Below are 25405 nucleotides of genomic sequence, written 5' to 3' on the forward strand. Positions count from 1 at the left end.
ATTAACGGCGTGAGTCTAAAAATTGAAAGTACAATGTAGGAAAGTAAATGTAATTAATAGATAGTAAATTTATTTGTTTATGCGCGGGATTCCAGTAGATGAACAATGGTATTTGTTTATGAGTGGGATTCCAATAGACGAATAATGGCATTTATAGTGATTGTGTCATAACCGTCTCTAAGCAGTTTTCTTGCGGTTATAACCGTGTTCCCTCTTCTCTGAAAGTTTTGTACCCATGCTCTCATGATACCATGATAATTTTTTCAAACGGTTGTTCTTTTAAAATTGAGTGTTAGTTGCTCCATCACCTATGTCTCTGTTCTCTAGTGACTTCAATCTTGTAATTGCATCCCGATACCCTTTATGCATTCGACTTCCTCCCGATGTCTTAATTGATACTCCGATCTATTCCTTTCTATAGTTAATCATTCTTCATCGTGTGTCAACTACCGGTCTGCAATGTTCATCGATGTGCGATAATATCAATAATAATTATCGCGATCGTCGACAACGGGTCACGTGTTTAACACTTTAAGCTCTACTCACGTGCTTGTATATCAACGTGCCGACCAATTCTTGGTGCCGACAGTAGGAGTTTTGTAACCCACATCGAGAAAGGGCAATTCTCATGTTGAAATCGAGTACAGATGAGAGGCCCCTCTTGGGAATTCAAGTTCGCAGATAGAATTATTTGTGAGCAGAGATTCTCCTTTGCAGTGGGGCAAAAGGAGACCAAAGTTTCAAACGTTAGATGTCCTGTTGTTACATGTGTACATGAGGAAATGGATATCGGCAATGAATGCTGAGTTTGGCATATTATGGACTTTTCCGAGCCTTATCGTTCTCATGCCACCAGCGCATGTGGTCCGGCTTTGCTTTTGCATGATTAATGCCATAGTCAAACTGAGTGGGGAAAAAGAGACATATGCCTAAGGATCAGCAAAATGTGACTGACAAGAAGAAGGGCATTACATGGACAAATACTTGCCTGACTCGTTTGCTAGGGATCAAGTCGATTGCAGCCATTGATAATTTTATGAGCAAGGTCACACACCTGATTCACAGAGAACGGTCTAGACCAGTATTTTTGAATTGTATGATAGCATGTAAATGGAATGTCCAAGAAAAAGTTCTGTCATGATGATATTTTACAAGAGATGAAGCTCCAATTTGAAAAGGTAAACCATAATATAATTCAGTTTTTCCATAGAAAACCTCACTAGTGGACCACCAATTGGGACTTCGACTTGCATTTTATCCCGATCCATAAGGTTAGTAGCGTATTTCAAAAAGTTGGTGGCCAGGCCAACTCCAATCTCCTCTATATTTGTCCTCCCCGGCACGGCCCATCGTGGCACCGTGGTACGGGGTAGAGGGTCCAAACCCCTCGTGACGATGTTGCGAGCACAACGTCAGAAGGACTAAGCCGAACGTACTAGCCTGGACAGCATAGAATTTTGGCACGGGAAGAAGCATGTGCCAGTGGCACGAGAGCGACAAAACATATAGCGAACTCAATAGCAGCACTTTCATGTTCCACGAATCGAATTCCACATGACGTGAAATTCATGTCCAGTGCAAAGCACACGCATTCCGGTCCAATGCACAAAAGCTCCTCCTCATTGGAAACTCAAGCCTTGCTTTTTGGCCCCTCCTTCGATTATAAAAAACCCTCCATGGAAAGGTGCGGATCCCTTGTAATTTACTTCACCAGGAAGCACGCAATAAAGCGAGCGTCTTTATTGGGGGAAGTAGCGGAATGCGTCCCCTTCCTCCCAAAGAAAAATCCCAAACCTTATCCAACTCGCAAGGCCACCACCATTTTGCAGGAATCGAAGCAAAACCACTGATCCCTTCCCCATCAGCTGAAAGGGACCTGCGCCAAAGTGGAGTGACCTCCTCTAAAACGCACAAAATAGAGGGAGATAGCGCAGAGAAAAAGAGGGCGGGAGAGCAAAAGGCAAAAGACGATGTAAATAAGATTGAATTTGGATGGACTATACTTTCGACGCACCACCCACCGATGGTCCCCCCCACCCCGAAAGAAATACAAAGAGGGTGCAATGAAAAGGAGCCAGAATTGATTGGGGCCGAGAGAAAACGAAAGCATCGTCCGTCTGTCACCGACGTTGTTGGGTTGATGAGGACCCGCCGCCCTGATCGAGTCGCGACGCGGGCTCTTATCTGTAGAGACTTTTTGTATGGCTTGGGAAATTCTTGTGGGATGCTCCCGTTGTAGGAGCAGGCATGTTCCGCGCTGACTAAGTTACTACACGAGCTTAACTTAGAGATAGATGGATCAACATCATCATAACCGGTAGTCATGCGGGTCCCGTCCACATGATCAACGATTGTAATGAAGTTTATTTTATGTAGAGTAATGTTTCATTTGTTTCGTGGAAAATGTAACATTTTTAGAAAATGTTTTCCAGGAAGCCATTTTACAGGATAATGATAATATTTTCCGTGTGTTTGGCCACAACTTGAAAATGAACTAGAAATTATTTTCCGTCATTTGGTATCTAATTTGGTTTTCTAGGGAAATGACCAAAAAATTTAAATTTTATATAATTATGTTTCTTCACTTTTCTTTCTTTTTTCTTTTTGCTTCTTCCTCAGCCGATTGTTGGCCATGGTGACGGCCGACGATCAGCCACAAGCGAACTTGAGCCTTGTGTGGCTCACCAGATCTAGCGGAACTAGAGAGCGGGAGAAAGAAAGTGTTTTCTTTGACTATTTTATTTTCTATGAACTGAACACTGAAAATTTCGAAATATATATTTTTGAAAGTTTTTCTTTTTTTGTGAAACTAACGGAGCTTAAGTTTATACGATCATTTTTTCACCTAATCGGTATCAAGTCACGAGTCAAACAGTGAGAAAACGTGGAAAGATCATTAGTGTCTTGCGAATCAAGGTTAGCTGCTCGAGGACTGCTCCATGAGGAGGTAGCTGGTACATGACTTGTGGAGTGTGAAACACATGAATGGTAAACTTCTAAATGAACTGAGCAGATCTTGTGTAGTTTGGAGCTGAATTGGCGAGTTTAAGAAAGAAATACAAAATCAAGAAAAATGAGAACCGAGTCATGTATTTTGTGAACGCAAGAAAAATGAGGACAAAATTGATTGTGAATTTAAAATATAACTAGTCATGAACTAACTAGATCAAAGACATCTCGATCAAAATCAAGAAAAATGAGGACAGAATTGATTGTGAATTTAAAATATAGCCACCCGAGCCATGTTTTCTGTGAAACGAACAGAAAGTTCATACAATATTTTTTTCACCTAATTGGTAACGGGTCAGACAGTGAACAAACGTGAAAAGATTATTAGTCTCTTGGGAATCAATGTTAGCTGCTCGAGGACTGCTACATTGGGAGGCAGCTGGTGCATAACTCGTTGTGTAGTGTGCAACACATGAATGGTAAAATTCTAAATGAACTTGTATAGCCTCGAGACGAATTGGCAAATTTAAGAAGTAGCCACATGGGCCACGTTTACTAGATCTACTCCAAAGACATTTCGACCAAAATCTGGAAAAATGAGGACAGAATTGATTGCGAATATTGCGGAAGCGGGCTACATTTTAGCGGGGTCGACAGTCAAGAGCAACGTGCATGCTACGTAATTTATGGTGAGACTAGACACGACGAGTTTCTTCTTTCAGAATTAGTGAAAAGAAAAAAAACAGCAGAAAATTTGTAAAAGAAGGCAGTGAAAAAACACGTTCTTGTTCTGAAATACCAGACTATACAATTAGTAAAGTTTCATTGTAATATTTCTTGGGATGGCCAAGCTAATTTTCTGAATTTCTATCCACCCGGGTTATAATTTAAAATCATCTAGCCTTTCAGAGACGTTTGATGGTGTAGAATGCACTTGGCTGTGTGGAAGTCGAACCTGTGCGGACGTTTGCGCATCAGAATGGAAATCCAAATGCACATGCGATTTGATTCGCCACCAAGCCCACCATCGCATTTCGCCAAAAGTCAGAAGAATATATAGGGCCCTCAACCGAGAAATTGCAGGTCATCCGTGGGAAAGTTTCTGGACAAGGTCAGAGAAAAATACAGATGGGTTTGGCTGAGATGCATTGCCTGGAATGGCCTCCATGTGCGGACAAAGTTTTGAGTTTCTCCCTGCAGCCATTCTTCAAATCCAGTCGAGGTCCATGTCATCTCCAATCATGAACGCAACAATCAAGGCTAAAAGAATGCAACGAACAGAGAATGTAATTGCAAAACAGCGATGAGCACACCTCAAAACACCTGCACTTAGTACCCATTTCTTTCGCAATTCACACTTCGGCCCCGGAATTTCGAAAGTTTCGCACTCGCTGGTTAAACACAACACGTGAATGTTCCGCTAAATGTGTGGGGAACTCGAGGAAAGATAAGATTGGAAATAGAGTTTACTTCCTGCCACGGCCGATCAAAGATAAAGTTGGAGAAACGATTGTGAGATGGAGCGTCGGGTTAAGGGTAGAAAGACACCCTTAAATGATTTCGAAAGAGACTGCAGAAAGATGTGGAGTTTTTAGATCTTTCAGAAACTTCATACAGAATCGAGAAAAATGGCGACAACGAATGAAGGACTGATTTTGTAGAGCCGAGAAGAGAGATAATATTATTCTAACATAACCGACCGACCACATTTACAGATACTAAATAACTAAAGTACGCATAAAATGCTGAAAACCTATTTCTTTAATCGTTGCAAGATCGTTTCGTATATGGCGACTATCAAGGGAAGCAAACTGGAGCAAAAGTAAAGCTTCTACAACTTGCACAAAATACTCTTGAAAACACGTAATTTAGCTATTGGGAAGAAGCACCGAGCCACCTTGTTGTCCGGTCCAACATGCTCACAATTGCGGGGACTAAAATTCGAGCAACCCTTGGAAGAGTCGGATAAGAAAGCGTGCCGAGGATGAACCAGTTCAAGCTCAAGAGAGCAACAGCATCGGAAGCAGGTTTGTTTTTTATGGTGGAGAAAAACTGAACCACACTCACCAGTGACATGCCGACAACAATGAAGAGCGCCATCACCAGCGGCATGCATGGGTCCTCAGCTTCCCAAATTGTCATGCCGACCATAAAAGATAACACTGAACTGAAGAGACTCCGCTTCAATGCAACTTCCCTCTGCTGGGCAAGAGCCCTGTTCATTTCTGTATCGGGCGAAATAAAGCTGCCAGGACTCTTATTGCTTAGTAAGTTGAGCAGCGAGTCTATGCTTTGCCTGTCCCCTTCCCATGAATCTTGGTGCATCAAAAGCTCCCGAAAGAATGCACCGCTTCCACTGTAGCTGGATATTGATGGCAGGCTACCGTGAGGAACACCATAGTTGTCACCTCTGCTGCTGTTTAGGCCATTTCCAGATTCCGCCTGAACTCTAAAGTTCCAAAGTTCCTTGCCCTGAATTTCCTTCAACCTAAGATTTTCGGTTTTCAGACGCGGAAGCTGTTGAAGAGAAACCCTGATTAAAATTGTCCAGAAGCATATCTTGAAATATGAGTTGTATTAAAGAGGACACATAGAAATGATTTACAGGAAGAGTATATATCTTCCAAGAAAGAAGAGAACTATCTGTTAGCACCATTCAACCAGTTCCAAAAACGAAATTCTTGCACAACTGCATAGAATCTGGTAAAATTCACACAAAACCAATCAAACAGTTCCGGAAACAAAATTCTTATACAAAGCATAGAATCTGGTAAACACTAGGACAAAACCGTGGTCCCGGAAAATATTTCAAACCTAACGACTTCTTTATTTTAAATAACATAGGCTTGACCAATCCTCTCAGATGAAATGCAAATCGCCCAATCCACATGCACCATCCTATCATTTGGACAGCAAATCTCATTATATTTCACAAATTCTGAGAAACCGCTCTTGGCATAAGAGACAGATTCTACTAGGATTCTTAGGTAGACGACCTCAAAACGGTACCTTTATGGTCCCCTATGAACCGTCAGACATGCATCCCCCACCCTCCGCCTGCCCTCCTTCCCCTTCTTCTCCTAAGTGATTAGGCATGTGTAGAAGATTCATATAAGTACATGTGCAACCAGTACGCTGCCACTTCCCATAGCTCATGCATTAACGGTACAACCAGTGATTGAGTACTTACAAAAGAAGTCAAAGCCAGATAACAAAATTTATTATGGAAGAGCAATCAGGCCAATCGCTTCAACATTTAAAAGGAAACGAACCTCGTCCTCTAACACTTCAAGTCTTGCCATGGTCTTCTCATGCTCGTCTTCAAGTTCAGATAAAATGAATTCCAACATTTTCCGCTCTTTGACAGCTTTACGGTAACGCTCCTCAAGTTCTTTCCTCTCCCACACAAGATTTTCCAACTCCATCTGCATTGCTAGTAAATTGACTTCCAGCTGCAGAACAGAATAACTATCATCTTGAAAGGACAAGAAACGAGAAGATAGATTTGTACATGAAGAACTGGATGAAGAAGCAATCTTTAAACACAGCATACAGAAGGAATTGAACAATATTTGTTCAAGGTAGAGAAGATAAAGGTACAAGGATAGGGAGAAACTGATCATCTAGCAAACACATATATGTAAGGGAATATTTTGATTATAAATATGTTGGATCTCTCCAAATTACTTAAAATATCCTAGAGAGGAGGAAAAATAATTTTTTTTGATCATGTTCTTTTAAACCAGGAGTGTATTCAACTCAAAATGAGTCCAGACATAGTGAGAGTGTAGCTGTATAGGAGGTCATTCTCCTACTTTCAACCCATCTTTGAATCTAAGCATCTTATTCAACCGATTAACATGACTGCTGGTGGCTACACTAATTGCACCTGCCCAAGTTTAAGTTTGATTATATAATCAGCGATATATTATTGTGAACAATTAGAGGAGAAGTCAAAGTCCAAGTAAAATTTGACAATAGGAATGATATGACAAACAAAAAAGTTGCTCACTTCTTCATTACCGAAAAATCAATGTCAACAATGAGAAACTGCTAAAGAAATCCTACCCTCTCTCTGTTTTTATTTTGTGTGTGTGTGTGTGTGTGTGTGTGTATAAATGGAGTTTATACTCTGTTCCTGTTCTTTCTTATTCTTCCTTCCTCCTTACCCACATTTTCAGGTCATAATTTGGCACTAAGTGCATGATTCCCATAGCAGTCCAACTAAATGCACCTGGCTTCCTGTTCCCTTTTTATATTTCATTCTACCCTCAGCTGGAACTTCATGAATTTGTGGCAGTGTTTCATAGAAAATGCAAGACGCAAGAAATTAGTATGTGCATGCAATGATAATGAAGCAAATTTAACAAGGGTATGCTCGAATAAACATACCTGTCTTTCCCTCTGAATAGCAGTCAAAATCCGAAATGGAAGAGTTATAAGAGCAACCATCCATAGAATCACTTTCCAACATAGGTTCACATGCAATGAGATTGCAGCCATTGCTAGCTCCATCCAGGTCTGAAGGATAATCAAGGTAGTCTTCACTCCAAACACACATATTAGCTTGAGTAGGGAGAAAGGCTTTGTCACCAAGATTATTGTAGTGTTGACTAGCTCGGAAGCTGATGCCATTGGACTATAAATATTATTCACCACCACTCTCAACACCCCTGCAAATAGAACGTAACTCTGTTCCTGAGTGGCCTTTTGAATTTTCCAAGAGTAATCTAGGGATCCCAAGACTGATACAAAAGAATGGTTTACGAACTTATGTGGCAAACTATGAGTGTGTATTTTCGTGGGTTTTTAAACAAGTATGCCATATGCAACACCCAAAAAAAGGTGAAGAGAAAGAACTGCTCACCAAATTCACCAATTGCACCTTACTAACGTCAGATCCAAATGTAAACTTTCCGAAAATATTTTTGGTCCAAATGACTGTTTCCTCAAGCTGGACCACTTATGCTAGGTTAATTGCACCAGCCCCATAATGGGAGAAAGCTTCTCCCACAAGCTAAAACATAAGCACTTAACTGAGTACCTCCACATGTTAATTGGAAGAACAGCACTCTTTGTTTTATTGTATCTCATCAATCAGTCCTCCACCAGTCAGTCTAGTCCCATTAACCCTTTCTCGGGTTTGTGCAGGAGAGATGAAGCGCCCGTGTACATGAAAACATTATCTGTCCCAGCAAACAAAGTCGGCAAATTCAACCAGGAGTAGACGTCCTAGACTAGCCATGGTGGAGCACTCATGTCTGCGAGGACATTTGCATGTTCGAGTTTTCCATGTTAATTAGTGGAACAACAAACCTTTCACGTATGAGGATTGCTAGAAAACAATGGGAACTCTCTTCCTTGCACTTGCTTTTCTAATTACAAAAGCTATCAAAGCTCTATCTTTACCAGTTAGTTTACAAGTGCTTACCACACTCTGGAACCGAACATAACCGACGAATCATCTGTCTCTTGCTTGTGAGAACTAACAACAATTTTATACTCGACCAGCAGACAGATTAATCACAACTTTCTCAAGCAAGCATGTTGCAAGACCGCAATGATTATTCCAATTAAAACACTCAAAGCTTGATCAGCTGGATAACTATACATAAAGATCAGCATCAACCCAGTAACATCGAATGTGAGCCCCCACACGTTCAACGTGGAATGCATGATAAACTCCCAAAGAGGAGGCCCACTAAAGAATCTGCATTAAAACAGAGCGTGCGCACTTTCACGCCGTAGTTTCTTCACGCAGGAGAGCTAGACAGATTAGTATCTAAGATTAACCGAAGAGAAGCACCCAGAAACGAGGATTGCGAAAGAAACATAAAAGCACAGGCACAGGATGAATTCGAGCAACCCGATGATGGGTGCAGAAAGGAAGTTGAAACACTCACAAGGGTAAAAGCAAAAGCAGCAAAGGCAGGTCATCGACTCTGAGAGAGAGAGAGAGAGAGAGAGGTGAGGAGTGGGCAAAGTGCAGCAGCGGCAGCGGTCGTGGCGACACAAAGCATCTGCATGAACGCCACGTCAAAGAAGGGGAGGCAGGAAATTTGGATGAACCTTTCTCTTCTGCATTTATCCTCATGTTTCTTTTTTCTTCTTCTTCTTCTTTTTTTTTTTTTTCAATTATTATGTCCACATTAACATTCGTAATTCTATATTATTTTATAATTCAATCCATTTGGATTAACTTATACTTTTTTTTATAAATATTTTGCTTCATCTAACTCGCGCGATTAGTGTTCTTTAATTTTTTTTTTTCTTTTTTTTAATAAAAGGGCGAGTCTACACGTCCAGGAAAATTTCTAGGGTACTTTTTGGAAAACCGTTTACGAAAATTCATTGTAAAGCCATAAGTTTGATCTACTATAGATGACGTTTTTGTTTTTAATTACGACAACAAATCGAAATATCGCAGAGTGCACAAAGTCATTACAAGTGCTCGTTACATGGTATTTAGTGGCTGCTGGCACAGCTTTGCTGATTGAAAGGACAAAAATAGGCTCTTCGAGCAATGGTTTGGCCGTTCATGACGAGGCAGTTGTCAACTTATTCTGTCGAGAATTCAGAGCACGACTTACCCTAGAAGGAATATACTTAAGATGGTGACCGGTTTGAGGTGGTTTGCGTTAGACTCCACGAGGTTCAACCCATTTATATAGGTTATTGGGTATATTATTTAACATTTGATATGGGCCCAATCTAATTAAGTATATTATGAGTAATGAATTTGTGATATCCAATTAGACGTATAAACTCCATATCTTAAACTTGGATAAAAGGTTGAGATTTGACAATTCTAGAATTAGTCATATCACTCCTTCTATATACGATCTATCTTTGTTTGAGAATGCTAACATCCTTTTATCGGGCTTCCACTATTTCCATATGAAGGAGAATGGTGATGATTCATATCCATAGTTAAACATCTTTCTTATTGGATCAATAATGGCTTCCCTTAATTAAGGTATGTCATATTTATCAATTTGATCTCATGTTTATATGATTGAAAGATCCTATTAATATAATAGTTTACACTAAGTTCTCTTTTATTTTGATTAGAGTGTCTTATAATTTTTAAAAGATTATCATTCAAATACAAGCAAACTTTGCTAAAAATTTGTCCACCTTATATAAAACTACTTTTGTCAATGATAAATCTTTTGAAAGTTAGGGTGTAATTCATTCAAGTCAACATAATCAACCAATCTTCAGTATTTTAGCTCCGAATTGGCTCTCGAAGAGGTGTTTGAAGCTTGACTTGACTAGACCAAATCAACCTAAAAAAGCCCCATCTTTGAGTAGAACTCCACTTCTAACTTGAGTGTTAAAAACATAATAAAAATAAGAATAACACTATATGAAATATCTTCCAGTTAGTAATTTTTAGTGGATTGATTGAATAATTAAGTAGTTTAGTATGAAGTAGGCAAATCCTCATTCAAATTTAAAGATGTCCTTTTGAGTAACAAAGTAATATTAAGTGTCACGTTCCCCATCTTACATATGAAGCGTGATCTTATAGATGTTGACAGAATGATGTATGTGCATCCACAAGAACTAATTGAGTTGAATTATGGTACGTACCGATCATTTCGCTCGCGACTTATAGTCTATCCAATTAGAGCATTTTCAAGCCCAAGTTGGTGCACGACGATTCAGGAGACGAGCTACCCCAATCCGACCCGACATCGGGGCCACGTTTCAACCGAGGCTTACAAGTGGAATCGACTGGGAATGTACCCCTACATTGCACCTACTCTTGACGTTGACCGGTGCGTGAACCTCCGCGGCGAAGTGGAAAGCGTACCGTGTCCCGTACCCGGAAGGGAAGGAGTGGTGGTTCCAATGTCCACGGACGACGCCCCCTGTCGCGCCAGACCACGTCCGTCCGTCCATAGTCATCCGAAGACGGTGATCCGACGATGCAGATGTCGCGTCGCTTCCACCAAGGCCGACTCTTTTGTCACGTGCCCCTGAGAAACTGCCAAACCAGGACGAAAATATCTCTGCAACCCCCCCACTCAAAAGATTTTACCCCAAGTTGAATTTTCCCCAACGAAAAATCTTTCCTATTTTAGTGTTATAATTCAACTCAACTCATGAGGCCATCGCAATGACAGCGTTCCTTGGGCTTATCAGCTTCCGTTTCTTCTTATCTGTGCCATTTTTCCTCTTCCTCCTTCCCAACAAATTTCAAAATCCCATAATCACCACGTCAACTAATTAATGCTATGTCACTTTTCATCGATCAATTTAAATAAGTCCTCCATGTGTATTTACTCATTCAAATTCATACAACATGGTTATCATGTTTCATGAATATTATCAGACGTTGGAAAAATGGAAAATTGTAAAGCTAATTTTTCTTCTACAACCGTAATATTCCTCGAATAGTTTCGAAGGACGACTCTTTTATTCAATTGCTAGATTTATGTTTTCGTGAAAATATTGAAAATCGAGATATTTTATTTTTCCGTTCTTTCGAAAGTAGAAGCGGCAGAAGGAGAGTGATAAGCGAGCGGTCTCCTCCCGATCACTCCATTTCCGGCCCGTGCAACGTTCCGGAGATCGAGCGACGCCGACCATCCTCCGCCGCGCCGGTCGCTCGCCGTCTCTGCACCGACCGCCGTCCTTCCTCCTCTCCGCGAGCGCGCTCGGCTTCTTTGATGCCGGACCGTTGATCCTCCCCCTCGTCGCGATCCTCCTCCCTCCCCCTCCGGCCATGAATCCGCTGCGGCCTTCGCTTCCGAGGCAGTTGAGGATCGCCCCGCATTCAACCCTTCCCTCGCCGCTCAGGCGCCCGAGCTCGGGCTCCCGTGGCGAGGCGGCGCCCCTCTCCCGGCCCTCCCGCGCTCGGTTCCCCGCCGCGGGGGACGCCGCAACGAGGGCCCGGCGGGGCAGCGGCGGCGGCGGCGGCGCTTCGTCGTCGGCGGTCTCCGCGGTGCGGCCGTCGTCGTCGCCTGCGCCGGCGATCGCCCCCGACGTCGGCGCCGGCTCCAGATTCTTCGGCGGCTTCCCCGACAAGTCTGAAGTGTGGGAGGAGACCATAGAGAGGGTGATCATTTCATTGAGCTGCCGTCTTTCGCTTATTTCGTCCGTCTCTGTGTGTGTGTGTGTGTGTGTGTGGAGGCTGCAGCACTTCACTCGAGAGTGATGAGCGCCTCGCGATTGGCTTTAAACTGCTTTATTAGATTGAGCGCTGTTGTGTGAGGAAGAAAAATGAAAACTTTGGTCCTCAATTTAGGAATCGCAATTCCAAACATTTTGTTTGAGATTGGTTACTACACTTTTGACGCGATTAGAGCGTGACGAATTTCGCACTGTCCTGATGGGATTTTGTTTTTTCACTCGTGTGAATGTGTAGGTGATATATGCATGCCGGTTCATGACGCTTCTCGGAGTTTCAGGCTCTTTGGTAGGATCATTACTGTGCTTTATCAAGGTATGCAATTTCAAATCAAGGAGATTGCAATTTTACATTCCCCTTGAGGTCGCATCGCTAGTTTCGTTTTCACATGTGGAATTTCGGATATTTTCTCTTAATGTTTGCTGTTCTCATTGTCTTTTGAGAATTAGTGTCCTCTGGGGGAAAGGAAAGAGGAGGACAATTACGAGAGGTTTTGGAGGAGTATATCTTCAGTCGTATATAACCCTTCCCCATGCATACCGATAGTAGTTCTTTATGTATGCCAGAGGACGGGAAAGAAAATGTTGCATCGTTTGGGTTGGCTAGAGCATAAGTCTTTAGATAAATGCAGATATTATAGCCAATGATCTCAAAGCTGGATAACCTGGCAGACCAGGTTCAACTGGTTCAACCACAACTCTTGACAAGCTCTCTCGAATTCTTTCAACCATAGCAGTTGGGGGTAAAGATTGAACTGTGTTGTGGACTAATCTGATCTTATCTCATGTCACCTTCACCATCTTAGATATGTAAGACCCCATGGCTTGGTCATACCTTGTCATACCTTGTATCCTTTAGCTCTAAACTTCTGCTTGTAAAAGGTAAAAACATATGTTTAGATTCTAACTAAAGCATTGGTGATCGAATAGGACAGATTAAACAGTATCCATCCATCCCTGGTTCTTTCTTCATGCTAGTTCTATAATATTTGGTAAAAGGAAATGTAGCACTAGCTTGTCCATAATGAAAGCAGGAGACTTTTGTATTGTGAGATTTTATGGTACCACTCATCGGTTGTTCTAAAAGCTTAAGTTGTTAGATGAAAGCGTGATTTATTATTTAAATATTTTAACACTCTCCCTCACATTTAGTCTAGTCGGGGAGGCAATGGAGTTTGGTAAAATTTGAACTCAAGATTTCTAGCTTTGATTTCATGTGAGATTTGTAAGACCACTACTAATTGTTCTAAAAGCTTAGGTTGTTAGATGAAGACGTGATTTTTTATTTAAATATTCTAAGATGTACTACTTTTTTGTTTGACTAGGAGGAAAAATAGAACCATTACAAATAATTGAGAGATATGTGTATGGTGTAATGCTAAGTGTAATGGATCTTGCTTTCAATGCCACAGATAAGGTTGCAGCTGACTAAGTCTTGAGAGTTTTCTCTTTTTATGGAATTTGAAGTAGCTACTCCATTTATGTGAAACATGGATGGCTTATATATAGGTTTCAGGGAAGCTCAGATGCTGAAATATATTATAATGTTTACAAGCTGTGTGTTTGTTAATAAAGTCTTAATGTGGTCTACAGAGATGAGCACTGGCATATATCTATTGGCAACGTCTTTGATAATAGAATTTGAGCGGTTAGACCGATCAGTCAGTGTATTTACTCCTGTGAAAGTGATTATATTTTAGACATCTTTGTCCAGTTCGCAGCATGCGTTGGAGAAAATGAAAATCAGTTAGCAGAAGGTCAACTAATAGTCATGCTACTTTCAATTGGCTGCAATTTAGTAATCCCAAATTTCTTGCTATTGATGATTCATTATTTGAATGTCCCATCTGCCTGGCTTTTTTAACACAAATTAGTGACATGTGCAGGGATGTACTTATGTGACCCAGTCTTTTATGGATTTCTTTGTGAATCGCAGCAAAGTGATCTTCTTGCTTGTTGAGGCTATTGGTGAGTCAAAAGTATCTGTACATACTTGTTGTGGCTATTTTTATGTTGCAGTTATGGTACACTCTCAATGGTGCAGATTTTCTCAACATATTTTGTTTAGTCGGAGTTTTGTCTTTTTTCTTAATCTGTGTTCTTTTCCTCATTTTTGTCCCCTCTCCTAAAATAGACTAGTGAAAAACTTGGACTTTGTAGCAGGTGTCGTTTTTCCTTAAGTTTCTATGGATATTCTCTAAATTCTGCTGTCATGATCACCTCACCCATTTTTCCATACATTTTTAGTCGTATGTAGATGTTTACAATAGTTATTGTGTCAATCAAAGATCGTGATATTGAATCACATAAGTGAATTATTTCTGATTAAATCAAGAACTATGAAAGTTTATTTCCCTTATTTGCCTACTGCTCTCAGTTGCTAGGATTGATCTCTCGCCCCTAATATCATGAACCTATGAAGCTTCCCCAAAGGATTACCAAATAATGAGATGAGATGAATAGCAGCAATATATACTTAGCTAAATAGTTGGCTTCATGCTTAAAATTATGCATTGTTTATGAAAAGTGTCCAAATAAAGCATGTCATTTCCTTCAAATAGTGGAAACTTGTCTAGCAATTTATGGCAGGAAAATATAATTCAATCTGGAGAAGAAAGATGTTTGTCAACAAAAGAAAAGGGAATGAAAAAAAGAAAGGAAAGGGAACAAGAATATTCGACACCACACATTTTTAGAACCCTCTTTTATATAATAGCAATGCCTTGAGTGTGACAGAAAAATAACAGCTAAAAAGAAAATCCTGTCCATTTGCATGTTCGTTATATGAAAATCCAGACTTGGGTGGACATTGGACAACACTCTTTGGGATCGAAGTCCTTGTCTGACCACTTTTAGCTAATGATGATCCCTGAGTTATCTAACATTGTATGTCTCTTGTTCAATTCACCGTACATGTGAAGAAACTGATTGTGAGACCGTGATTTTAAAGTTAAGGTTGGTGTTTGTGTTGCATAGTGTTAAGAAAACAGTGATTTCGTTTTAGGAATATGCTGTGAGTATATTAGGAATATGCTATGAGTATATGGTTGAGGATTTGCTATCAAATTATATCGGGTCTTGTTTCTACTTTTCCAGTCATTCGGACTCTTCGGAGGACTCTTCTGACCAAACAGAAAATATGGAATTGTCAGCAAAGTATATTGTTTTAAACATTTTTGAAGGTGATGGTTAAAACAAGCCAGCATGGAATAACACAAAAAGAACTCCTCCGAGAAAACAAGTATTTAAGACACAATTTATTTTAAATGGATAAAAAAATTTATTTTATCGTTTGGATAGAATTTGAGTTGTTTGGCCGATGGTGTAATAACGTGACATGAATTATCAAATAAGATGGATGAAACAGCTTGTGATTGCCATCCTGTAGCATTTACCACTATAGTTTAAAGGTTGATACTTGATTACCTTTAACTTTCAACTTTCTTGTAATTCATGTTGAAGGCACATGATTTAGTTAACAAAACTATTTGCGTTTATAAAATTCAATTTCAGGGCTATATATCATATGCCATTTTGTTGATTTTGTTACTTCATCTAATGTGATAAAACCTGCATAGTTGGCTGAAGTAGATTTTCCAACTGACCATCTGCTCTGGTCAAGTTACATGGTTTATGCAAATTTGATTTCTTTTTGTTTACCGTTGCTTTTATGGCTACTTCATGTAATGTGACATGCAATTGTTTTTTGGCAATGTCAGATGTATATCTTTTAGGAACAGTGATGCTTGTGTTTGGAATGGGTCTCTATGAGCTCTTTGTCAGCAATCTTGACATTGCGAAGTCAGTGTCAGGGGAAGGAAACCAACAGACGTCAAATCTTTTTGGTTTATTCACTTTAAAGGTCAGTATGGTTTTACATATTGGAATTGTTATTTTCTTTTTCAGTTTGATGACCCTGGTTCCTTTCGCACTGTCTCAGTTTGTGGGGAAAAAAAAATTAAATTTTATAGGGCTAAAGTGAATTTGTGCTATAAATTGCTACCTGTCTCCTATCAGTTATTAAGAACTAGAAGCAAAGAGGGAAGTGATATGTTGCTACCTTTCCCTTTGACATATGGTCATAGCTATTCTTTGATCATGTCTGAATAGCGTTTACTTTGCAGGAGCGACCAAAATGGTTAGAAATAAAATCTGTCAACGAGCTGAAAACCAAGCTTGGCCATGTCATAGTGATGCTTCTTTTGATCGGCTTGTTTGACAAGAGCAAGAAGGCGGCTATACATACTCCGTTCGATCTGCTTTGTTTCTCTGCATCTGTCCTCCTATCGTCCGGCTGCCTCTATCTGCTTTCCAGGCTCAACGGTTCTAAGTGAGAGAGTTCTTGTGCATAGTTCAGCAACAGCTAGCTAGCAGAGTACTTTTATGAGAAAGATGATGTAATATTGTGGAATAGGGAACGATACTTGATGGACATGCTTGTATCATACTACCTGTTTATTCAGGGGTGTCGTTCCGCAGATATGTAAATGCTATTTGCCATGTTGCTGTTCTCGAGCTGTAATTTGTGTCAATTCCTCCTAGAGAGTGGTGCTATCGGAGCTAACATGCAAAGCGAAACCGAGATGAAGCATCCGGAGTTTAGGTCCAAATACGTATAACACGATACCACAGAGCGGTCCATCGTCTGGTTATGTTGAATCTGGGTCGTTTTCATTGAAAGCTCTGGACGTTTCCATATTTGAGTTTTTCAAATCACTTAGTTAATTCGATTTGTTTTGCAAGCTCCACGCAGTTACACAAAAAAAAAAATAAAAAGTCTTTTATGGTCTAAGAAGAGTGCTGAGCATCAGTTGTTTTGATTAGCAATTCGGAAAGGGGAGATCCCTGATGCTTAGGCAAAACAATGTGTTATCATGAGCAAAAATAAGTACATTAGAAGTAAGGGTATGCAAAAGAATTAAGAACCATCCAGACCACCTGAAATCGGATCGAATTGGCCTAGAGCCAGCAGTTCTAATGGGGATAGGTCCGGTTCCTGACTTCAAGTATGGAACCATCCAACCGTTCACCCAAACCGAACCGGTATATATGTAATTTTTTATTTTTGAATTTCTTTCACTCTTCTGGAGAAGCTCCCGCCCTGTTTATTAAACAGAACAAAGCCCTTCGCTCGCATCCATGACAGCGGCCTTGCCGACTCATCGAAGTACATGTTTTTGTGTCGCTCAACGCGTTTTGCTGTCCCCATGCTGTGCCCAAGCTCCTGCATCCGCGACAGCAGCTTTGCCAACTCATTCTAACACCACAGCAACAGTCCCGGGCGGTTTCCAGTGATTCTAGTCGTCATCCGAGCTCTACTTGATATTACCCCATTTGATATCACATCATCAGATATGTTTGTGTTTTTGGTTCCAACCATATCAGAGAGTGCGTGTTAGGAATGATATTCGTTCTTGGACTTTTTTTGTACTTTTGTTCTGATAAAATGAATTGACGTTGAATGAAACCACAGTTTATTGGACCACAAGGCCAATGGGTGTTAGACGCGACTTAAATTTATCTACCAATGAGAAATTCTCATAATACAAACTTGGTCTGATCGTGTGAAGCTTGGTGGAATCTAGTTCCCAGGCTAGTCTATGCAACTAACGGGTAGTTTCCAGTTCCAAATTTTCGAATTTGGTTCTTAGTGGGAAGTTTCCAATTTTAAGATAGGAACCGCCCGCTCGGACCATACTTATCCTTAATTGAAATCCTAAAAGTTATCATGAAAGTGAAATTGAATTATAAAGCTTTCAAAAGATGTAAGATCTTAAAATTTGTCAAGAAAATGCAATAGAATGTTAAAACTTTCAAAAAGTACAATTAAGTCTTAAAATTTGTTAAATTTTAATGTAATGAAATCCTAAAACCTAATAACTTTTTTTTTTTTTTTTTGGTTAAGTTGGATGGAATTAACGAAATGGCCTAATTGCACTAGCCTAACAAATTTTAGCATTGAATTGCACTTTTGAAAGTTCTAAATTCAATTATATTTTTGTGACAAGTTTTAAGACTTTATTATATTTTTTGAAAGTTTTAGAACTCAACTATGCTTTCATGATAAGTTTTAAGACTTTTAGGGTACGTTTTGTAATATTTATGTTCCCATGAATAATTTCTATTCTCTGGACGAGTTTTTGAGCAGAAGAACGCGTTTAGTAATTACAAAAAATTTATATTCTTGAAATAAAAAAATATGAATATATTTGGTACGACCTAATTTTTTTTTGTAATGTAGGATTTATTTTAATTTTTTAATAATTTTTTGATTTTTTTCTTCTTTTTTCCTCTCTTCTTCTTCCTCCTCTAATTGGTTGTTAGGCCTTGGTAATGATTGGTGACTTGAGACAAGAGCTAGCAAAGCTCTACCTTGCAGTGTTTGGGTGAGGTGAAGCCTTGTTGGTCCTTGTCTTTTGGCCAGTCACTAGCAATTGCCAAGGCTCGTCAATTGGCTAGAGAAGAAGAAGAAGAAAAGAAAAAAAAAAAAAAAGAAAAAAACCTTGATTCAAAAATTATTTTTAGGAACAAAGAAGTAAGTTTTTTTTTTTTTTCTACTTTTTGTTTTTATTCAAAATCTATTCCCTAACTATTGATCTATTCCGGGTAATAGAAAAATTAGCTAATGTTTTTAAATTAATTTTTTTTTCTATTCTAGATAACAAAGAACATAAAAATAGAGGAATAAAATGATTACCAAACATGATCTTAGTGCACTTATCTCGTACGAGATGGGAGGAAGTGCAAGAGGAAGTTTCAAAAGACAAATGATGCGCTTAAGACTTCACAAGATTAATGGACACTAAGAGAGAGATGAAATTAAAAAATTATGCTTCATTTGGCCAATAACAACACCAGGAAACCCACCCTGCTATGGACGCGTTGGTTTGGGCGTTGCCCCCTCTTCCGGTTGGGGGGAGGTTTGAGTGAGTGCGGCACCGTGAGAGGTGGATTCCCGTGCTAGCACCGCTCTAAAGGTTATTTATTTTTTTTTTTTATTCTTCTTGGGCTACTAAAAGATAAGATATTGCACCGAATGATGTCCAAGGGAAAGGAGATTTAGTTCGCATTTTGGAAAAATTGCGCATCAGCTTCCTGAAAATTACGTAGCTTTCGGCTGTAGTATGTACATTAGTCATCGTTATCAGATGGATGATGGCGTGAGTGATTTCTACATTTTTCTTCAACGTTCAGTGAGGTGTCTGGACTTTTTGTCCGTTCAATTTTCTCTTTGAATTATCAAATAATCACTTAATGTAGTCCTTCTGTAAAAAATTCTCTTTGTTAGCTAACGTGATTATGTTTTCTATCAACTAGACATTGATTTACCACGCTGACATCCACATAACTTACATGTGGCTACGTCCCCAAAAGAAGGGTAAAAAATAGAACAGAAAAAGGATTTGCTGACTTGGAAAATCAATGTAATAGCCCACATCATATTTTGGTCCAAAAATTACCGACATGGCAGTCAACATAAAAAAAAAAAAATGTCCATGTGGTGATGCACTTGATGGAAATAGTACAATGAATGAAAATGTGAAAGCTCAAGGATTAGAATGAATAAGGAAAATTAACTGGTCATATTCTTATAATATTGAAGAAAAATTCATGAACTGTTTATGTCATTATCCTTTTTGAAATTGAATTTTATAAATTATGCTAGACATTGCTCTTGGTTGTGGTGTGGCCGCTGCCTGTTTTACTTTAGTGAGCCCCGCCCGTAGGAAAAAGGTTGCCATGCTCCTTTGACTTCTATCTACATGTTTCCAAATTATCATAATTATTCCAATGTTGACTCATTAAAATGCTTATGTTACGACTGAAATCGATGCATTTTGATTGATCACCATAAGTGACTTTTAGTATAGCCAATCATTATTCAAACATTAGTTTAATTGAGTTTTTGTTATCGTATCCAAAAGATAAAATCCCACAGAATATTTTTTGGCCGATAAAAACATTTCATAATATTAATCATAGTGTTTAGAAACAAGAAACTAAACTTTAGAACATAGATATCCACTAGGGGCTGGGGCAGGCTAAGAAGCCAATTAGAAGGAAAGGTTTTTTTTTTTTTTTTCTTTTTCTTATGACAATAGATCTTGACAATCCGGTCAGCTAGATGATTAGTTTCACAGGGACAATCGGTTACTTGAATAAACTCGAGTTGGGTTATCCGCATTCTGCAGTCCTCGGTCACATCCCGTAGGTCCCATGGGCTCTGATCCGTGCCCATGAGGAAAAGAAATGGTTATTGGTCATCAGTTTCCAAAGTCACCATCAAATCGCTTCTCACGCGCAGATCATTTTTTCGTTCTAAGGGCAAATTAGCTTCCACGAAAGCTAGGGCAGGAGGCGATAAAGCTTTGACCAATTTTGAAAACCCGTTCACGAGGTTTTCAGTGGAATCACTGCACGCGCAATTGCGCCTCCGAAGCTCCAATTAGTAGTGATCTATCGATGTTAAACCTCAGACCTCCTTGTCCAGTGGGAACCATTGTATAGATTGGCGGCATTTCTTTTTCACTTTAGTTGATGCTTTTGGATTCCATCTCAGCAAAATTTGTATGCGTTCAAGTGCTATGGTGACGATTGAGGTTGAATCTGGTGGTCGGTGTTGGAAGATGAAAGTGTTGCGTGCTCTCCAAAGGTGCCATAACACTACAGCAACCGTAGCCCTCAGCGGTAAGTCTTGTCTTTGTTTAAAAAATTTGCAAGACCCACCTGTTCATTTTGGCGATATTCTGGGGGGCGAGAACTGGATCTTCAATCTTAGGTCTGACCAAAGTGCTATAGGAGTGGGTGTAGCTTGGCAGTGTAATCTAGCGGCTTTGAGTAAAAGTAGCGCCCGCTACAATTGTAATAACTCAGTTATTAATGAAATCTAGTTCTGTTGGTGACTGTTAATCCGTGAGAGTAGATGGAAATTTGATTTAAGTCGAACCACTATAAATCCATATATTTCTATCTCTATTTCTCTACTTGTTGCTTTAACTGTTTAATAGACGCATCTCACTCAATACAAGCACTTCATGCTTGCATACGTCAATCTATTGCTACTTATATTAACTGACTCAATTTATTTCTGCAATAAACTTGTTAGATTTCAATATACAACCTATTCACCCCCTCTAAATTGGATAATCAACTATATCAATTGGTTTTAGAGCAGGTTGCTCATATTTTTAAAGTGATGCATTTCAAGAGTGCAAAAATCTTTTATGGCTGGTCATATTGGTGTGGGAGTTTGAGAGGGTCAAATAAGCTCAAGACCTCCATTTTGTGATAAAACAAATTATAGCTATTGGCAATGAAAGATGAAGGCAACGAATCAATGGATCCGGCAATATGGGAAGTTGTTGACGATGGTGTATCCGTCCTACTTCAATAGTCACGATAACAATCTCATCTGCATCCTTTGGCACTGGTGAAAATACAGGTGAAACAAGAGCAGTGCAAGTAATTATATCTGCCGAACAATTAGTAAAAAGAGAAGCTCATGATGCGAAAGCTCTATATTCCCTTTAATAGGCCTTATCACTAGTTAGTTTCATCCTATTTCTCTGTGTAGTTTAGCTAAAAGAAATTTGGGACAAGGTACATGTCATTTTTTAAGGAACTGATAGAGATAAGGAAATCAAGATGAACATAGGAACCGATAGAATTAAGGAAATCAAGATGAACATACTCTTGGGGAAATATAAAACCTTCAAGATGAAGTCTGATAAAACTATCAGTCTGTACATAGAGATAATAAATGGTCTTGCCTACCAAGGAAATACATTCACAAATTTGGAAAATGTGAACAAAATCCTAAAAGCATTACCAAATGTGTGGAGTCACATGAAGACTTCAATTTGAAAGAGAACCGAGAATTATGCCTCGGATGAACTCATGGGAATACGAATGACATATAAAGCTGAAAATCTGATGAAGGAGAGCAAACAGGCAAGAAGTCAATTGCTCATATTAACTGACTCTATTTATTCCACGAAAAATTTATCATATTTCAATACATAAGCTATTCATTGCTATCACGCACCGACCATCTGACTTCTTTAGAGATACTATCCCTTCAAGTTAATATACTTTGCCAACCCCAAGAGGGATGGGAACCCTTACTAGTATTCCAGAAATCCCACATAGGAAAATAGATTCCTTTTAACAATTGACTCCATAGAGCTAACGGGGATTGTCATTGTCTTCATGCCTGCTCTCTTAAGATAGCCTTATTAAAGGTGATAAGAGTCTAGACCACCATTATCTTTCTCGGTTTTAAGTACCTCCTATTTCTTCTAATTTATGCCTTATTCCAAATTCTTTTTGTTTCCGCCAAAAGGATGTCATTTTTTGCTCAATGGACCTACGGATTGAGATGAGGGTCTTAAATATAGACATTGCATAATGAGGAAGAGCTTGCACCACAATCTTAATTAGAAATTCTTTACTTGCTCTCAACACCAACTTTTCTTTCCATCAACCAACTTCATATTTACCCTTGCAAGAATCTAGACAAAAACTTGAAACTTTGATTGGCTCCAATATAAAGGGATACCTAGATATTTTCCCTAGATATTTTCCCATTTTCTCAATTTATGGCACTCCTCATTCTAACCGAAACTCATTTTTGGTTTTGATAAAAAAATCCCTTTCAATTTCTTCAAGATTATCAATGTTAGGAGGTTGTTGTTGTTCCATACGAAAATGAGGGGATTGATGAAAATGTGGGTTTTGATAATGAATTTCAAATTGGTTTTAATATTGATAATTTTGAAGAAAGTAGTTGTGATTTTTGGATGTGAAGTAAAATTGGGATTGGACTTAAAGTAGGGTTTGCTTTAGGAAAATAGGCCAAAAAAAGGTATAATAATATTATATGAGGTAAAAGTCATCAAAATTCTCAAACTTTGTCAAACTTTGTTAATTGTGACATATTTACTCCAAACTTTGTTTTATGGCACTAAAAACCACAAATTTGTGCCTATGTGACGTATTTAGCCAAATCTTTTTTTTTTTTTTTTTTTTTGTGATACTAAAAATCCCAATACTTGAATTTACATGACATATTTACCCTAAAAATTTGATGTCACAAAAAAAAAAGTTTAGTGCTTTTGGTGTCACAAAAAAAAGTTTGAGGTATATGCGTCACACAAATATAAGTTAGGGATTTTTGGTGTCACATAAAATTTTTTGGGATAAATGTGTCATACAAGTAAAAGTTTGAAATTTTTGGCGTCACATAAAAGTTTGGGGTAAATATATCATAGTTGGCAAAGTTTAGAATTTTTGTGTGGCTTTTCCCCTACTCTAAGAACAAGCGAATCCACAACTCCCAAAATAAGCTCTCCAAATCCAATATGGAAGGGGGAGGTGGGGAGTTCGGATCTGCATCTTCTTAAAGGGGGTTAAGGTGGGGATGATTTAGTTTTAAGTGTGAGTTTTGATTTTCACGCCTTCCAAAAAAGCAGGGTAAAAGTTTGAGAGTAAGAGTTAGAGTAGAAGTAAAGTAGTACTGACTAATATATATATGCTTTAAGATTTGTCGTCCATACAATTGCCACAACTTCAGAAATCATCTAACCTAAAAAAAAAAGAAATGAGGGGAAAATTGCAATTTCAATCCTAAATACATCATATAGATTTGAATTCAGTTCTAAACTTTATAATTGATTCCATGTATTCCTAAATCTTTGAGTGAATATGCAATCAAGTGCTCTCAGCCATGTCTTGCTTAACATTGTTGACATCGGGATCCAATTGTTGCCAATTATTCCATGTGTCATAGCTAGCCATTAGGGGTGAGTAAATTCCTTACAAGTTCCTTCTGGAACTTGAAACCTACTCGTCAGTATAGGTTTCTTATTTTTTGAAATCTAGAATCTATTTATCAGACCTAGAATCTAACTTATCACAAGTTCTAGAATTAGTTCCATGGTATAAAATGTTCTTTTTTAATCGAAACAAAAGTGAACACAACAACAAAAATAAAAGCTTCTCATTTGTCAATAGCACCAATCCATAAAAGATGATTATGTAAAATAAAATAAATAATAACATGTTCAAAATATGTAACATAAAACCTAAATTATAGAACTTTAGTCCTCAATCATCATAAAAATTATTCCAAATTCCAACCACTTGAAATAAAAAGAAACAAGAATCATAGTTAATCACTTAATAATAGTTTTAAATTTCAAATTACTATTAACTAAACTAAAATAATTATTAGAAAGCCTCATCAATATATTCACTCCACTTAAACTAGTAAACTTTATTTACCGATGATAATCTCTTCATTAAGACAATTCATATCTAAAAAAAAAAAGAAGAGATTAAATAAAATATTCACTCATAAATATATAAAATAAATTACAATATAAAAATATAAACATCACTTTAGGTTCTGGTTCGAGAGAAAATGAGGGATTTTACATTACATTCTCGTTTCGATTTTGATTCTCGATTCATGGCCCTAGTTTCAGTTCGATTCCTATGGAAATCAATGGTTCCTATAAAAGTGGAACTTGGAATTGAACCATCTCTCCCTAGAACTTAGGATCGGACCGGTTCTCTGGTTCCCTAGAACCATACTCACCCATACTAGCCACATGACGTGGAAATTTTACTCAAACCGACGCTGTGTTGCTTAACTTTCTGAATTTTTCACTCTCTTCTTCCTTATTACTCTGTTTCCTTTGTTTTTAATCTTTTCTTTCCCTATTTAACTACTTCCCATTTCACCTCCCACCAAAATTGTTTTGTGTTGCAGCATAAACAAATGGTGGAGCACGAACAACCTAAAGAAACTTGAAAATTGAGTCGATGAAGCATATATATTCATTGATATGTTGTAGAATATATATAGAAATATAACCACCTATAATTACGGTGAAAAGTAAAAATAAAAGATAACAATTTTATCTATAAGGAAAATAAATCACAAAAGATCTCAAAGTAATCAACTTGTTGATATTTTATTTGATTTATTATCTTCATACTGATTTGTAAAAGATTTTGCACTGCAAATATTTTGATTTTTTCCCTATCTGATTTGCTACTTCAATACAACCCACTCCCAGTCACAACCTAAGTCTCACACCACTGGCACGTCGCCGCTGTTGGACCCTCTCAGCGAGCTCAACACTCTTCCTCCATGCTCGTCGAGCTTATTGCCATCAAGATCTCACTTGCTCGAAGGCCATGCACCGAGCCTCCAGATCTCGGATAGCTTGACAACTTCCCTATGGCCATCGAGCTTGTGGCTGTCGAGATCTTGGCGAACTCGACGTCCATAGGTCGGGCCTCCTAGGTATGG

The 25405-nt window shown here is 38.7% G+C and overlaps 2 protein-coding genes across 2 annotated transcripts; one reads left to right on the forward strand and one right to left on the reverse strand.

The window, feature by feature from the left end:
• Positions 1-4692: 4692 nt before the first annotated feature.
• Positions 4693-5846, reverse strand: LOC104443282 (hypothetical protein). Its single transcript, XM_039304930.1, has 2 exons — positions 5555-5846; positions 4693-5466 (listed from the first exon to the last, which is right to left on the reverse strand). The coding sequence occupies exons 1-2, from the start codon at positions 5603-5605 to the stop codon at positions 4822-4824; spliced, it is 696 nt and encodes a 231-aa protein (XP_039160864.1). The 5' UTR covers positions 5606-5846; the 3' UTR covers positions 4693-4821.
• A 5309-nt stretch (positions 5847-11155) lies between these two features.
• LOC104442330 lies at positions 11156-16602 on the forward strand. The gene is made up of 5 exons (XM_010055720.3): positions 11156-12016; positions 12326-12403; positions 13974-14055; positions 15807-15949; positions 16212-16602. The coding sequence occupies exons 1-5, from the start codon at positions 11684-11686 to the stop codon at positions 16419-16421; spliced, it is 846 nt and encodes a 281-aa protein (XP_010054022.1). The 5' UTR covers positions 11156-11683; the 3' UTR covers positions 16422-16602.
• The last annotated feature ends 8803 nt before the right edge of the window (positions 16603-25405 follow it).

The sequence above is a fragment of the Eucalyptus grandis genome, chromosome 2 (assembly GCF_016545825.1).
Source record: "Eucalyptus grandis isolate ANBG69807.140 chromosome 2, ASM1654582v1, whole genome shotgun sequence".
NCBI lineage: Eukaryota > Viridiplantae > Streptophyta > Magnoliopsida > Myrtales > Myrtaceae > Eucalyptus > Eucalyptus grandis.

Coding starts and splice junctions, on each gene's coding strand:
- LOC104443282 (XM_039304930.1), bottom strand. CDS start 5,605: ATGGTGCTAACAGATAGTTCTCTTCTTTCTTGGAAGATATATACTCTT. Junction 5,467..5,554: donor GGAAGATATATACTCTTCCT/GTAAATCATTTC, acceptor TCTCTTCAACAG/CTTCCGCGTCTGAAAACCGA.
- LOC104442330 (XM_010055720.3), top strand. CDS start 11,684: ATGAATCCGCTGCGGCCTTCGCTTCCGAGGCAGTTGAGGATCGCCCCG. Junction 12,017..12,325: donor GGGAGGAGACCATAGAGAGG/GTGATCATTTCA, acceptor GTGAATGTGTAG/GTGATATATGCATGCCGGTT. Junction 12,404..13,973: donor CATTACTGTGCTTTATCAAG/GTATGCAATTTC, acceptor TGACATGTGCAG/GGATGTACTTATGTGACCCA.